The following is a 16,708-nucleotide window of genomic DNA, read 5'->3' as shown; positions in this document are numbered from 1 at the left end:
TGCCATGGTCCCACACAGCACTAAAGAGCATCTGCAGGTTTTGGGTGGTTGCTGGCAAATGGAGAGCATGTTGCTCAGGAGAGTAAGGCAGGCCTGGAGGACTAGCTGCAAGCACTGGGTAAGAAGCTATTAAAGTCTCAAATATTGTGTTTGTGAAGAAGTGGCTGTTATTATCTCCTGCCACACAAGAGAGTGAAGCACATGCAGATTACTGTGCGCTTGATGGTCCAAATGAAACAGCGGGGAACAATTCGTGCTTAATTTAATTCTTAATGCAGTAGTGGGGGCCACCTAGACTGCAGGACCTGATCAGAAGCACGAAACATGCAAAGTGCAGCTGAAAGAAGAGGCTTCTTCAGCTGAGACCATGCAATTTAAAATTAATTTGTTTTCAACAGTGACTGGCAATTTCAGAGTTATGTATGACCTGCAAATACAATGTATGTGGTGTATTTTATGTAGGTGCTGATATTACGTCACACATCAAGGGGATGGATTTCCCCCAGCTGCTTGCCAGAGCCCTGTACAGAAGAGATTAAACAAATCAGATAAGGACAAGTTTGCACTACAAAGAGCAGACAACCAAAATCACTAGTCATTTTTGAAAGCACAGGACTGGCAGTGAACAGCACCATAGGTGATATGATCTCAGTTTATAATCTCTATTAAATACAGCTAATATTAAAAAAACAAAAACACACAACAAAAACTGGCAGAATATAACATACTGGATGTGTTTCTAGTGGCTGCTTCAACAGGAGATCTCCAAAAAGATCTTCACAGTATTTTGACATCTTGTACTGTTGATATTTGCTGGAAAAGATGATGGTTAATTTTTGAATATGAAAACAAAAAAATCACTATTACTCAGCAAAACAGAATAATACTAAGCAATGTAGACATCCCAGATTATATGCTCCCAACTGAGAAGTATTACTTTGCTATAATTAAAGTGTCAATAAAAGGCTATTAAATGACATAGATGAATTTACTAAGACCAAAAGAAGTAGATTAACTGAATCCCACACAACTAATGGAACATCCAAATAGATTTTTTACCACAGTTAAAAATATTGCCATTATTAAGCTAGATAAAACACTGACTAGTGTATTAAAGTATTGTTTCTTCCAAGTGACATTCAGTTTACTTGCATATCTCTACAAAATTTTCAAGTACAGTTAAATAACAGTATTTTTGAGCTGTATCATTTCTATCATATATTGCACTATAAAAAAACCCAAGAAGGGCACTATATACCTGCAGTGATTTTCAAATGAAAGAATGACAGGATACTCTGATGTAACAAATGCTGTTTCCTTAATGGCTTGAATTACATCCTTTAAAATACAATAATAGGATTTAAATTAGAACAGATCAAATTACAGAAATGATGAAACAGAATTTTGTTTTCCACCCCACCTTGTGAAACACAGAGCTGAGCCTCCAATGTGTCATGTGAAGGCAGTGCTAGGACAAACTGGGTTCATTCTCTGTTTCTCTGCAGCAACTCAGACTCAGCACCCAACAAGGCACCTCACTGCACCTGTAGCAGTGATGGCAGCTTCACCCTGAACCCATCTATGCTACCCCTAGATCGACTGCCATCTTCTCTTGCCAAGGAGGACTTCAACTTCCACAATAAGCTGCCTCTTCAGGCTGTTTCTACAGCTAAGGAACTTCTCAGACAACTGAGAAGTTATTTGTTCTGCAGTGCAAAGAGCCACAGGATGTGAAAACATGGGGCAAAAGCACTAACTTTACCCATTGCAGTTTCCATGGAAAGGCAGATGTAACACACGGGTATATGATGCAAGTCAGTAATGAGCCCTGAGGACTGGGGACAAGAAACTGCCTATGCAATTTGTTAGTCTGTCACCAGGGAGCAGCATTAGGGTGCTGAGGAGGGGACAGGTGCCCTGCACAGATTCTTTTCCTGGGGTTCTATTGGGGCTTTCTGCCAGGTGTAAGGGTCAGTCAGACATTTACCTTGAAAAGAATGTCTGTACACATTGCTTTTCCATGTGTTATTATTGGTTCTTGGTCTTCACCTTTGCCATCCCAACAGTCCAGCTCAACACACCTAAGGACCCAAGAAAAACAATGTCATCTTCTCTCTAGTGGTTCAGTACAGGTGAGCTACTTGGGACAAGTTCAGAGCAGCGATGTTTAGAGCAGTAAGTGACAAAGCAGTTTTGGGCATTATAAAATTCCATTTGAGCTGCATAACTGTAATCAGACTGCTTTTATAACTCTTGGTATATTACCTTAAATATAGAATGTGTGGGTCAATATATTTACACCTGAACAATTATGTGTCCAGCATTGTAACACAGTTCAAATTTCTTCTCTTAGTTAACTGTGGCACATTCCAATGAGTCAAGAACTTAAGCAGCAAATCATAAACTGATTCTCATTTACATACAAACTTATTTATTACAAAGTAGAAAGCCCTCTGAATTCTTCAGTTGCCTTTTGAGATCAAACCTCAGTTATCTTTTTCACAGTCTGTCTCCTGACATTCACTGCACCACCAAGGTATATTATGTAGGTTTAAAGTATTAGATTCACAAATACTAAAGGCTGTTATGTCCTGCTTCCAACCTGCATCCAGCCAAAAGCACTTGTCTGTACATCTCCACCGAAGACTTGCCACCAAACTGCCTGCCTGTTAAATATGTATTGTGAGAGGAACTGATGAAATAATGAGCCAAAGGATGGTCCATTTCTTGATATAATTCCAAACGGTCTAGGAAAACTGGGGCATTTTCATCTGACATCAAGTATCTGCAAAACCCATCACTTGATATGACACCTAGAAGGAAGAAGAAAGCATGGCAAATTACTACTAGAAATTGATAGTGGGCAGGAATCAAACTGTCTCACAGAGCAAGAACCCAAGCACAAAAGTTATGTTTATACAGGCCTCTGCAAGCAAACAGAAGCTCTTCTCTTTCCAGTGCTCTACACTGACTAGCAACTGTGTTCCTGGTACAAAATCTGCTACTGTGTCCCCAGATGATAACAGAAAAAATCAGGTGTGGGACTTTAAGAGCCAGAAATTGTGAGCTTGCATGTACCAGTCTTCTATGGTACTTGTCTTCCCTCTTTTGTATTTAGTCTGGCCCTGACTATGCTACATCATTGTAAATAAGCCTACAGCATGTGCAGAGGCTGTTGTCTGCTGACAAAAACAAGTGGAGGTGTACCTGATAAACGTCTGCATGTGTTCACTTGCAAAGCATTAAGAAAATGTAAGAAACCTTCAACTTTACTGATACACAGGTTTACTGATACAGGGGTTTATTCCTGTAGAATGAAAAGCAAGCTATTTTCTACAATGAACATGGGATGTATAGTAGATCAGAGGACAGAATTCGTAATACTTTTCTTGCATTTCTCTGCTGTTACATGCTTCATAGAGTATAAAAACATATATCAAGGGATACATTTTAATGGAAATAAGGTAAGAATAATCAGTATTGCATTATCAGTTTTCAAGCGGCCAAGAGACTGAAAAATGATCTGGGGTAGGCAAGAAGGGATAACTCACAAGGAGTCATTGCAGAGAATAGTTATCTGGCACTAATTTGGAGATCACTTTCCCTAAAGTCATGTATGAACACTCAGCTATTGTAAAGCACAGGTTGCAGCAGTCCCATTTTTATTTTAAGACAACTTTTCTCTTAAACAACTCCAACAATCCTGCTTTTCATTCTGCTCCTAGCTTTCTGGAAAAAAACTCTACTGGAGCTTTAATTTTTTGTGCTTGGTGTCAGCCAGAGGTGAACTGTTCTGGAACATCTGACTCAAACCCTCTCAGTTGATTCTGTGTTTTGGAAGGGAAAAAAAAGGAGACAAAATGGAATATTCAACTTTAATAATTATTTTTTTTCTTTCATCACTGAGAACTTTTAAGCAGCAGCATAAAATATCTCAGATGACATACACTTCCAGTGCATCATCTGGTGGAAAAAAGTCACAGCTGACCAGGCTTTCTAGATGAACAATGGTTGAGTCATCAGCAACTTCACAGAATCATAGAATGCCAGGTTGGAAAGGACCTCAAGGATCATCTGGTCCAGCCTTAACAGAGCTTTAGGTGCTCAACAGACTGGTCTTTCAATTTTTGACATGTGCTGATCAGGTGGAAGAATCTGTTCTTGCAGTGTTGTTGAGAAGATTCTGGTTACTAAACTGCACAGCATTAACTTCTTCCGCTTTACTTACTCCTTGTTACTGAACTGTAACTAAAGAATAGTCCATCTCTTCTTGCTACTGCCTTGCTGTTCATCAGCCTTGTTTCTTAAAATAAAGTAGCAAAAAAAGGTGTTGAGCTTAATTATTTTGCTCAACAGCAGAGTTACAGGTATCTAAGAAGGGAAAGATTTTTTTTAAGAGACTGAAGAAAAAAGTCACTGCTGAGATAAATTCTTGCTTTCTTTACATGCTGAGGTTTAACATGTTAATTGAAACCATCTCTCTATCCTGATTTCCTTGGGATAAAATCTCCATCGGTGAATACAATCAATGGAGGAACACTGCAAGAGGACACTGGTTTTGTTCTGTTGTTAACTCTCCATAACCCCATCCTTACAGGACGTTTACCTTATTTATTTAAGTCCTGTTAGAAAAATAAATCCAAGAGAAAAAAAATTAAATAATTAGCCAATATTCAACTATTAGCTAAAACAATGAGCCAATATAATTGGAAAAAATGTAAAATCCACTGGCATCAAGAGGAATTTTTTAATGCCTTAAAAAAAAAAAGGATAGAGTTGAGTAAAATCAAGTCATTAATACTGGAAAAATTCTAGTTAACGTAAAGAGGAAGAGAAATAAGCTACACTGCTTGTGAGTGCAAAAGCTTAATAATGTTCACAAATTACTCCTAGACAAAAGAAATATCTCCCTTTCTCCCAGATTATTGTTGGAAAGTCCATGTTTTCACAGAAGTAAAAGAGCAATCTATTAACCCAGGGTACAATGCAGTGTCTGGAGTAGAACACACAGCACAAGTTCTTCCTCTAGCAGTCTGGTGACAAGGACTAAACTATGATAAGGGATAGTGAAGGCCATCATCCAGCTATAGAAGAATTCCTTAAGTTAATGACTGAGAAAGACAACTGTTAACTCTACCCAACCATAGGTCCAGAGAAAGTGAAAGGGGCAGGTGTTGCTGTGGCAGGCACCAGTGCTGTCAACACCTGCCCCTTTCAGGCACAAAGGGAACCCAACAAGCCTGCAGCTCTAAAGCAGTTACATATACTACCTCCTTCTGTTGTCTGCTTTGAATATCTTTCATCAGCAGGGGCTGCATTAGTGTATATGTAAAAGCTACTCAGCTTCTTCAGTGCTAGCTTGACACATTAACCTAAACGTTTAGTCAAAGTGGCTACCTATCAGTTCCTGAAGGTCTGTGGGTTTTCCAAGGCTGCAGTCTCCTCCTCTGTGTGCTACCGCTGACGGTATCCTCCAGCAAAAGGGCAGGGAGGACAGATGAAGAAAGCAACATTTTTAATTGCTGTGGGTGATCCCACAAAGCTAAGTTCAACCACTGACACCTCCAACACACACAGGAGCTCAGGAAATGAGCAGTCCTAGAATGGCTGGGAGACATTTCCTGCAATTGTCTTGCTCAGAGAGAACAGTTCTCAAATGCACTCACACAGAACACCCTGTTCTAAGCTAGGCTGCTGCCCTCAAGCGCTAGACAGATGATATTATAAGAAGGTGGATGCATACAGTACACATGGTAATTTAAAAAAACGTTTTATTTTTACACAACATCTGTTCAGCTTTGCAGTCTCTCTTGAGGCCTTGGCCATCGCCACAAGCTTGTTGTCTTGTTTCAAGAAGGAACCTCCATGTTGTTCCCTACATACTCCATCCTACCCTCTCCCATTTTGTATCAGGATGGCTGCCTTTGCAGCCACACTGTAACCTGGGTCAACAAAATAATCCTTATAAAAATCACTGATTTTGAGAGGGAGATATTTTTCAGCAGATCAGTTTCCTCATCTAGCTCACTGGGTGGCCACACAAATGCTTGCCCCTTGAACACAAGGATTGCAAGCTCTCTTTAAAAAAGTTTGGATACTTTGGAACAAATTCCCCAAATGCCTAAAACCAGTGAATAACTTAATTCCCTCCCACGTTTACCTTTACTCTTCAAGTCTTCATCTGGCTCATATGTCTCAATTATCTGCATTGCTCTTTTTGTGTCATAAAAGGGAAATAAAATTTCATTGAGGCGAGGATCTCGTTGATGCTAAGGTTAGAAAACAACGGAATTCAGCAAAACAACATAGTGCATGGCTATCATCCAAAAGCATTTCATTACTGCAGATGAGAAAGAAAGAAGTGGACATTTAAAAAAAAAAAAAAAAAAAAAAAAAAAGAGCCCTACAACTTACAGACTATTCAACAGTAACTTTAGCTTTATAGACAGAAAATGAATTTTATCTTTCATAAGAAACCTAGGTGGTTTGATTATAAAAATATTCCAATAAAAACAGTTCAGTGAAATTGTATAACTAGTCTTACTCTTGCTTATTCATGAAAAGAGTGACTACATGTGGCATACATGCAAATGAAATGTTGAAAATAAATTGCTAACTCTCTCTTATTTGTAAATTCTCTCTCTTCCTATTTTTTTATAGGCCATGTAAACTGACAGACTTGATGGCACTGTAATCACCTCTGCAAAAATGCATGTCTTCAGCAATACCTACAGCTAAAGTAAAAATTAAAAGTAAAATAAAGCTATACTATAGATACAGAATTTGAAACTTAAATTTAAAAACATGCAACTACTGATGATTATTTGTGAATTGTGGAAACATCATTTTACTAACTACCCAAAAAACAGCATAGGTACTTAGAAGAAATATGTAAAACTTCAAAGAGCTTCAGTATCATCTTCTCAATTCACCATAATTTACAATATTAGAATTTCACAAGATATTCTGATACAATTTAGCAGTGATTTCTAATACACTACTAAAACTCTGAGTTTTTAAGTTTTCACTTAATAGTGTGCTACATAACTTTCATTTTTCTCCATGCTGGATTAGAGCTGCACACTGTGTGCCTGATTCTCCATTAAAAGAAAATTTAAAACAGAATTAACGGAGTAGTGGCATGTAAGCAGATGTAATAAAACAAATAAATAAACATGACTGTGAAAACACTCTTTTACCCCACTAGGTGCACAGTTTTCAAGCTTTAGTTGAAGCAGAATTCAGAAATGCAACAGGCCATCCCCATATAGGTGGTCAGTAATTTGGAGTGGGCGGGATGCTGTTGATATGGCTTGGCACAGCATTATCAGCATTTGCTGTAATTCCTTATGTATAAACTTTTGACTTTTTTTCATGAAAAAAAAAGGAATGTCCAATCAAAAATAATCACTTGCTCTCTTTTCTTACAATCAGTACATTGGTGCATATGCTTAATTAATTTCAAGAAATTACAACCAATGCCTATTTAATCATGCAATTCAGGAGGGATCTTTCAAGTAAAGCTACTGACAGTCTGCAGCATCTAAAATACAGCAGTTTCATTTACTACAGATTGGCTGTCTGGATATCTAAGTAAAACTCAGATGAAATATGATATGAAAGCAGATGGATGCAGGACATAACTTGCTAAGCAGCACACAACAGTAACACAACACTGGCATGCAACAGTAAAGTCTACTTGTGGCAAATGACAAGCTTTATATCATCAGTGACAATACACCACTTCAAAAAATTGTAAGAAATTATAGGGAAGGTTCTTGACTGAAGAAAAGTGCTCTTCCCCACTCTCTTTCTTCTACAGTTAGTCTTTAGCAAACAGAAGAAAATAAATGGGACAAAGCAAGTCTCCTCTTGAGAAAGCATTCAAAAGTTACTGGAAAGAGCTAAGAGCAAAATATTCTTGTTGCAATGATCATTGCTCATGATCAAGTTTCCATTTGAACAAACATGTCTTTATGTTTAAAAAATAAAGTAAAATCAACAACTGATGAAGTTTTACTATAAAAAAAAAAAAAAAAAAAAAGGAAGAATGCTTACTAGTATCACGTGGGAAAACATTCTGCACTACTGAGCTTGTTGGCACTGGAAAATGGTAACACGAAAGCTGGCCAAAACTAAAAGCATGAAGTTTTCACCTAGAAAGACAACATCTCCCAGGACTAATTGTGTATAGTCACCAAAGTTACATTTGACTGTTCTTGGTGCCATATTAGCCAGGACCTCCTTACAGTAGACATTCTTAACCGTATGAAAGTGACCCATCTAAAAGCACGGAGAGAAAGAAAGAATGCCTGACCTCCAGTCTCTTCTTTGAGTGGATACAACTGAGATGCACAATAGTTATTAATCTGCTGCAACCAATCTGGCCACTTCAATTTGTCCTGTGCAGGAGTAAGAAGGGTGTCCTTTGGCGGAGGCCAAAAACAGAGGGAGATGGAAAAAGCAGACAAGAGAGTGGGAAGGAGGGAAGAAGGAAGAGCAGGGAAGTGGGAAAGAAGGGGGGCAGTGGGGAAGAGAGGGATAGAAAAGGATCTCCTCATACCTCCTTCCCAGGAGAAAGGATGAGTCCCGGTCATACTACTGAATTTCCATTTTGACAGTTATTTGGCTTATTAATTTATTGCTGCAAATGAATGGCAGGAGCAAATCTCAACAGTAGTGATCTCAGTTCTTTTTCTCCTACATTTCTTCTTTCAAAATTTGACTTTAAAAAAGAAAATCTAGACAAAATACTCAGTGTCTGACAATAATTAAATTTCTAAAAACTTCCCAGAAGCTTTAATACTGATACACAATTAAATCAGCTGTCAGCCAGCGGCATTTAAAAGTCAAAGACAGACAGCAGTTTGGAAAAACTCCAGGAAAGCAGCTCACTCTCCACTCACACTCAGTAATGTATCCTCATGCTCTCTGAAAACCCTGTAACACTTCAAGCTTCTACAGCGTGCCTTGGAGGTTACTGAATTCAAAATAATGTAGGTTAAAGACTCTCATGATGACTTGCTCTGCTAAGTAATTCCCTTCTCCAGTATAATGATAATAATCTTTTTATATTTTCCAGCATTAAACAGCACTGCTAATTGCAGTGTTGGCCAGCTGTCAAGGGGACAGAAATGATGGCTTCAGGAGGGAGATTCTGGGTCATGTTCAAAACTTCAAGCTCTATTTGGAGACCAACTGATCTCCAGCACAGAGATAAAGGCATTAGTTTCAGTCATTAGACTGAACGTCTTACTCCATAAAACCACTTGACTAATTTTTCCCAGCTCTGGTCACAAACAAAAAAGGCTCAACTACAAGATTTCCAATTGCAAAATGTGTGGTGTCAGTAAGAATGCAGCCAACAAGATGCATCTTTCTGCAGTACTACCCATAAATAATGCTTCTAATGATGTAAAAAAGAACTACTAAAACAGTACAAAACTGAGAGCGCAACAGTTCAATGCTAATTTGCTAATCAGTTACTGGAGATAACCAGGAAGTTCTTACAATTACTGGCAGCTTTTGCTCAGAAGCTTGGGAAACACGCTTCAAACTAAAACAACTACAGAGATCAATTTTAAAATGACAAAGTAGTAATTTACTGAAAAATGAGGATTACCACACAAAAAAATGAGAAGCTACTATGGTTCAAGGTGGGGACAGGGCTGTGTGCTTCAAGCAGTGAAGTCTATCTATCCCTACAAGTGAACTGGTGGCTGAGGTACTTTAAGGAGATAATTCCTAATTTAAATCACATTATCTTTTCTCTCTTCAATGCAGAAGCAAAAATGGCATGCCTTAGCTATGACCCCAGTCCTGCAAACATTTAGACACTGAACTTAGTAAATAGGTGTGACAAATGAACATCTTACAGTAGTAAGACTAAGCCTGTGCTTCGATTTACTAACAGAAAGAACTACATGGATATGAGCTGAAGCTGCAAGTATGTAACCATTAGTCCTGAGGCTGCTAATCTTATAATTATCTTCTCTTTTTGAGCACTTCTTGTACATTTAATTCAGTTTTGGTGAAGAGTAAGGCATACACTCCTTACTTAAAAAGAAAATCACATTGTGCTTTTAATACATCAGAAAATTACTGCTTGAATCTTCATATAGCAGTATCAGATATATAAATATGTATATAGAAGACTAGATTTATATCTAGTAAAATAATTTTAGATGTAGAGATTTTTGGTGATGCTCCCAGTCCCTAAAAGATCATGCAGAGAGGTAAAGCAGCTATCCACGTACCAGATGACAGGAATCTATCGGTACAAAAACAATTCAAATGTGCCTATTTTCCATGTGCATGTTCTTGTCAAATCCACATCGTGCATTTATTGTTACAATTACAAATGAATCAGTCTTCTATAATTAAATGTACTTTTGGAATAGGAAAAAGAACCAGCCCCACAGTGTTTATTGAACTACTTTGCACACTCGTGATGTTTTTAAGAAATACTAAATACTCTTGCCAACAGCTGTATTCTGGAAATAAGTCAATAAAACATTTCCTCTTATTCTGCACATACAGTATTTTTAAAATAATATTAAAACTCTTAAAATACCCTCTTAGATCTTAGATTTGTAATAGATTTAAATAATACTGTGGAGAAGAATCAAAACACTGTTTATAAAAGCTTATTTCATTCTTTCCATTAGTTAGAAGGATGAGCAGATATATTTCTCTGTGGCCTACAGGTGAAGTAATTGCTTCTAATAAAGTGTTTTTTAATTGAATCTGCATTGAATGTAACAGTATAAAATGTATAAAACATACATAACATACAACAAAACACAAAAGCAAGTAATCAACAGATGCAATCTGCAAAGCCAACATGTAGAAAGCACAAAAACATACAAGGTTGGAGCTGATTTTTGCACCTGGATGTTACCATAATGGAAAGATCAGCAGATCAAAAGCATAGCAAATAATGGCATGATTCATGCAATGGAAAGATTGGAAGAAGCAAGCCACTGCAGACAGACTTGTATGGTAGTTAATGTATGAAAAAGCTTACTTCATTTAGAAAGCTCACTAATTGGTCTACCGTTAAATAATCAGTTTTGTCTCCATTGCTGAAAAGAAATTTATTAGAGAACGTAAGTTTTCAGATATGATGCTACAGTAGGTATGATTTACATGTTGACATTGTTGATACTTTTAAAACCACCTACTTTTCTACCTGAAGTAGCTCTATAATCTCAAAATGAACAGTCACAGAAAATTTAGTAACTTTCTATGCTTGGCAGTCTATCTCCCATACTTAACATCCTATAACTTAACAAACATTACTTAATAAAACAACAAGTAAGTCCTCCAGCTGAGAATAAATTGAGTGAAGAAACTTTTTAAACTTCAAATTTCTTATTTAATTTAATTAGTTCACATATTGTGTTAATCACCTAAAGGAGCAAGTTAAAATTACAGTAGTTAGTAAAGCCAATGCAAAAAAAAAAAGTTCCAGGTGCTTCCTCTAACTCATGTAAAAGTTGCTCTAAAATACAGAGTGAACTTTTACATTAACAATCTGAGAGGGAAGGAGAGGGAAAACATAGACTTGAATTTCTCTTAAAATACTGCTGATGCTACTAGGATTCAAGGTTAGATCATCTGCAGTGTTCTGTCACTATTAGATATGGACTAAAAATATAACAAAATGAGTTTAGAGCAAGATTATATTAAATTTGAACTTACATCTTCTTAAAGAGGTCCTCTATGTCAGTTCGGGGACATATCTTTTGGGTGAGCTCATAAAATTTCTCATAAGTAAATGCTGCGGGCTCAATTTCATCATTCTGCAACAAAACGCAAAGGTACATTTATCCGGCACAAAAGAGCTTATGTGCCCTTTTCCAAGAACGTCAGAAAAAGCAACCAAGAACTGTTTTAGCTCTTTACCTAGTTCATGCTTACCTAGTTTCTTTTTTTATCTTTTGAAAACAGTTCTTAATCAATCTTTATCATAGATCTGTTTGATATGCATATAGTCTGACCTCACAGTAACATTAACTACATAAACACAGCATTGGAAAACATGCTTTCATTGCCTTCTGAAGCTTAAAAAAACCCAACAGTCCAAAATAGAGTACAAACTTCAGGATACTTATACTGAAGCTACAGAATATTGAGAAAACGCCCCACGTTTGGTACAATGGTTTTAAAAAGCAAAGCAACTCATAGAGAGGCATGAGGGGGCGAACACATTCATGGCCTCCTCTGAACAAAGTAAGCACTGAAGAAGTGAGCACCTACAATGATGAACAAGTTACAAGTTAACAATAGGCTTGGTTTTGTGTGATGCAAATTACTTAAATCACAGCTACAAATGTGAATGATTCATCAATTTATTAGTACATAAAAAAGTTATACAAAATGAATAAATACCTTTCCACTGGGAAGACCTAATTCCTTAAGTGCCTGAAAGATCACTTTTTCTGTTTTACCTGATGCAAAGGTTCTGGTAATGCTGAAACAAAACAGCGGGGGAAAAAGGAAAAATGTTAGTCACTTTTTAAACAATCACTTCTCTCTCTCTTGCTTTTACTGCCAACATTTTCCTCTGGCTTCAACTGATGAATGTAAGCATCTTCCAAGTAACAATGCAGTTGAAAAAGTGCTCTAAGCTTCACAGAGCAGCAGTGCTGTGCCTGCAAGCTATCCATTAGAAAATACATAAAATTAATGAACTACAAAAAAATAGCGTGGGGTTTTTTCCAATATACTTGGATACAAAGCCATGCAAAGCATCGTGTTGGCTCTTCTAAATTCTATGCATAGATAAATGACTGTGTTTAAAAAGTAGCAGATTGTACAAGTGAGGAGACTCACTTCTCCAGCTATTTCTGCTTGTGGCATCTTCCCTTCCCTTCCAAGCACTAACCTATGCCTCCGAGCTGACCCATAGGTAGGCATGAAATATTCTTTTCCTGTTTCCTTTTCAAGCAGGTGATGCTAGCAAGAGTCTCCCATGTGCATGTCAAATGTCATTCCCTACTCCTTCACCAGCTCCAGTGCTCACTCCTCCTTTGAATGCTTCCTCAACCTTACAAATACCCAAATTCTCAACACTATGCACAACTGATTTAAGTTGGTCTCAGCTACCACTCAAATATTGCCTAAACTGATTAATATCCACCTCCTTCCACAAGAGAGGAGTGATTTCACCATGCACAAGACTGACAAACCGCTTTCACTTGAAATTAAATCAAATAAATCAAAGCTTAGCTGTTTGGTATGATCAATGTGAAAGTGTTTGGTCTATTTTTTTTTTCCATTTGAGATGAGTTTCCATTACTTCTAACTATGGAAAAGCAGATCCAAACTTGACAGCTCTCCTTCCTTCTGTTTAGGGTCTTAGCTAAAAGAATGTGTACCAATCTCAAGAGAAAAACTGAATTCTATATCCAGTATGAATTTCTAATACTAACAAAAGCTGTACATTGGGAAAGCCTCTACAGCTGCCTGATAAGAGTATGTTGTTTTTTATCAAGTGACACAAACATTTGGTGAGACTTTTACTTATCTCATGCATACTAAATAATTTCACATGGGGAAAGATATGAAACAAACTGTTGCTGTTATTTGTTGCCATAGCAATTCACAGTCGTTTTACTCTCCAAAATACTCTAAACTGCCTATGTAAATATTTTCATACTAAAACAATTAAGATTAGGAAGCCAAAAATCTAAATGATAAAACAGTATTTTAATAAATCTTGCACTTTTTTTTTTTTTTTTTTTCTCACTGGGCTCTTAAAACAGTTAGATTTCTATGTTCCTATTTAGGCACCTAAATAAGTTATTTCTTTCCCATAGCTGATAAGAAATTAGATGTTTTCACTAGAATACAGACTGAGTTTAACTTGTTTGTTACAAAAATCTCAGGCATCTATTTTTCTGCTAATTCTAAAAGACAGAGTAGTGTTAGCTCTACAATTTACAAACCTGTAAAAATTCTATGCCTGTTCTAATGAATCAGGCCCCAATAATAAATGTCATGTAAAACATGTAATACTCGCATAAGTAATTAATCAGAAACTGTGAGCCAAGATTCCATGGCTGCAGTGAACTTCTTTTTGATGCCAAACTACTTTTTATTTCGGCAAAGATGACAGCAAACATAGCAGTAATTTGTAATGAGAGCAGCAGTCTAGAAAAGACTGCATGAACAAAAAAAGATTGTAAAAATATATCATGAAGCTTTCATTTTGCTAAGGATATTTATTGTAAATAAAACTACTTTTCCCTCTCTCAGAAGAAACTTTAACCTAGCAGATTTACATTCACCTTGTTGTATGCCTTGGAAGAAAATTGGGCTACTTCAAACGCAAGCAAGTTACTGGTTGACAGATACCTACACCTCCTTACTCCTCATGTTCTACAGTGGTTTGGGCTTTTTATGGTAATATGTCAATGTGCTTCCTCATAAATATTTAAATTTCTTCCCAAATCTGGGACTGAGGCCTATGAATCTATAGTGCTTGTTGATGGATTAAATGACTTGATTACTTCAGACTTTAACCAATTTCCAACCATTACTTCAAAAAACAAGCCAATATAAACTGTTCAGATTAAACAGGTGTAACTTGCACAGGTGGGAAATCCATTTTCTGCCATTAGAAAGCTGCAGAAACCAAGTTGAATTTAAAAAAACGCCACACCCGACCTTTTAAATCATCATTTAGAGTAATGTTAAAATCTGAAAATATAAAATATCTTACTGAATACCCTGCCCTTGTAAGATCTGTATATGTAGTAATACACTGTGACTGCTAAGGTTTATCAAATCCCAGAAGAGAAATCTGGTGCTCTCCTAAGGTTTTCACATTACCGACTGTCAGAATTTCTTCTCTCTCAAATATATTAGATTGATTGTTATAGATACATGCCTCAGAGTAAATTAAAACCCAAAAGTAGCTGAGAAGAATCTTTACGACTCTGCAAGCCCCAAGTGTATTAACATTTATGCCATTTACTACCAACAGCCCAAGGAGTTTTACCTTCTCAAGACTCATCATTCCCTATGGCGATGTGCTAGCTGCAAAAATCTGTCTCAAACCTGAAAAGAAATTCGAGGAGCTCTGATTTCCCAGGTGAGATTTTTTTTAAAATTCTTTTCAATGTTTTACTGCACTTCTGTGTAAAAATGAACTAGAGGTGATCTTGTGATACACATTCCTAAAGCCTAATTCTCTTTCTGGAAGAGTAACCTTCCTACCTGTATCCCCAGAGCTTCAGCAATTGCTAGATGGGACCCTGAACAGCAGGAGGTGGTGGAGACTTGATGAAGCAGGGCTGACTAGATGTTTTGTATTTAAAATTAACTACAAGGACTTATGATTACAATGTTTTGTATTTAAAAAAGCACAACATGGGAGGGACTGACCATATCAATCTGGATATCAGTTGAAGGGGAAGGTTCAGTGGTTTCAACCCATGCAAAAGGTTACTGAGGGGAGCCTTGAGTAAACAGTGTGAAACTTGGTACATCTTGCACAGCAGAGCCATTCTGCCCACATTTACTGGTGCTTCCTGGCTTGCCTTCCTCATCCACATATCCTTCTCCTTACGCATCTACCTCCTTCTGTTCCCTCTTTTCTCTCCACACTCCTTCTCTGCACTAAGTGTTGGTGGGAAGAGGAAGGAAGCAACGCAGTGCCCCCAGTCTCGGGCTGTTCAGCGGGAGGCACCCGGGTGCCTGTGTCCCACTTCATGCTAAACAGCTGTTTCTGGATCAGGCTGCTCTCAGGATCTTGCCATCCTTCATCAGAGCTCTGATTCACCCTCTTTTCCAGTGTAGGTCTACAGAATAGACTGAGTTTTTTCCCCTTCATGCACATTCCTCCTCCTCATCCTTCCTCCAGCCTCTCACTGACATCTCTCCTAGTCCTTCCAGCAGGTGACACAGAGCTCCCTGGATGAGCCCTAAAAAGTTGCCACATTTCACCCCCACCAACATAGCCCATTCCTTGGAGCACCCAGGTGTAAAGAAGATTCACCTTCTCTTTGCATAGCAAGGAATGGAACACCCTTACAAACTGATCCAGCAAACTACTTTTTCAACAAATTAAGCTGCCAGAGACTGATTTTCCATTTGCACTGGAAATAGTGCAAATTTGAGAAAACAAACTACTGGAACTGGAAACATTTTTAAGAAAAATGATTCAACTGTAAGAGCCAACCTAAATCCTCTACGATCAAAACTGCAGATGTGGCAGGAAGATTTAATACACTGGAACCAGTGGACTGGACTCTCTTCAGCAACATGTGGCCATGTCTGCATATGCAAATCAGTGTGCTGCAGCACAATGGAGAGAATTTATGCAAGGTAAAGTATTTCAAGGCAGAAACCATTTCAGACAAGCTAGCGAACTATAAATTCATACTGAGGAATAAAGCTGTAAGTTCAAACAGGCAAAAATCTCTAGTGTCTTGAAAATGAATGTGGCCCTGTAGTATTGTTTCCTCATCTTTTCCCTTCTGTAGATATTCCTCATGAAACTTCCACACAGAAGGTGCCTCATGGCAGTTTAGTTGAAGTTTGAGAAATAAGCCAGGGCTTGGCAGTGAGAAAGTTGAAAGATTAATACAGCAGCCTTAATACTGTCAAGGTGTCACTTGAGTCGTGAAACTAAAGAAACCTGTAAGGCAGCATGGCAGGTCCTTAGTCTCTTTGCAGATTCTATAGATGCAAAATCATC

General features: G+C 37.6%; 1 protein-coding gene across 4 annotated transcripts in view; it reads right to left on the bottom strand.

Moving 5' to 3' along the window:
- PLCB4 (phospholipase C, beta 4) overlaps nt 1-16,708 on the bottom strand; it is an 88,106-nt gene that overhangs the window by 54,618 nt on the left and 16,780 nt on the right. For all 4 annotated transcript variants that reach the window (XM_010007137.1, XM_010007129.1, XM_010007144.1 and 1 more), the window contains exons 7-14: nt 12,394-12,475; nt 11,704-11,804; nt 11,027-11,084; nt 6,161-6,269; nt 2,603-2,813; nt 1,988-2,081; nt 1,259-1,338; nt 729-813 (exon numbers count right to left, since the gene is read on the bottom strand). In XM_010007137.1, the coding sequence (XP_010005439.1) occupies nt 729-813; nt 1,259-1,338; nt 1,988-2,081; nt 2,603-2,813; nt 6,161-6,269; nt 11,027-11,084; nt 11,704-11,804; nt 12,394-12,475 (820 nt within the window). The remainder of the gene's footprint in view (nt 1-728; nt 814-1,258; nt 1,339-1,987; nt 2,082-2,602; nt 2,814-6,160; nt 6,270-11,026; nt 11,085-11,703; nt 11,805-12,393; nt 12,476-16,708) is intronic.

The sequence above is a fragment of the Chaetura pelagica genome, unplaced genomic scaffold, assembly GCF_000747805.2.
Source record: "Chaetura pelagica isolate M959 unplaced genomic scaffold, ChaPel_1.0 scaffold111, whole genome shotgun sequence".
In the NCBI taxonomy this organism is placed as follows: domain Eukaryota; kingdom Metazoa; phylum Chordata; class Aves; order Apodiformes; family Apodidae; genus Chaetura; species Chaetura pelagica.
The sequence above is the reverse complement of the archived record's forward strand: the minus strand, read 5'-3'. Positions and strand labels throughout refer to the sequence as shown.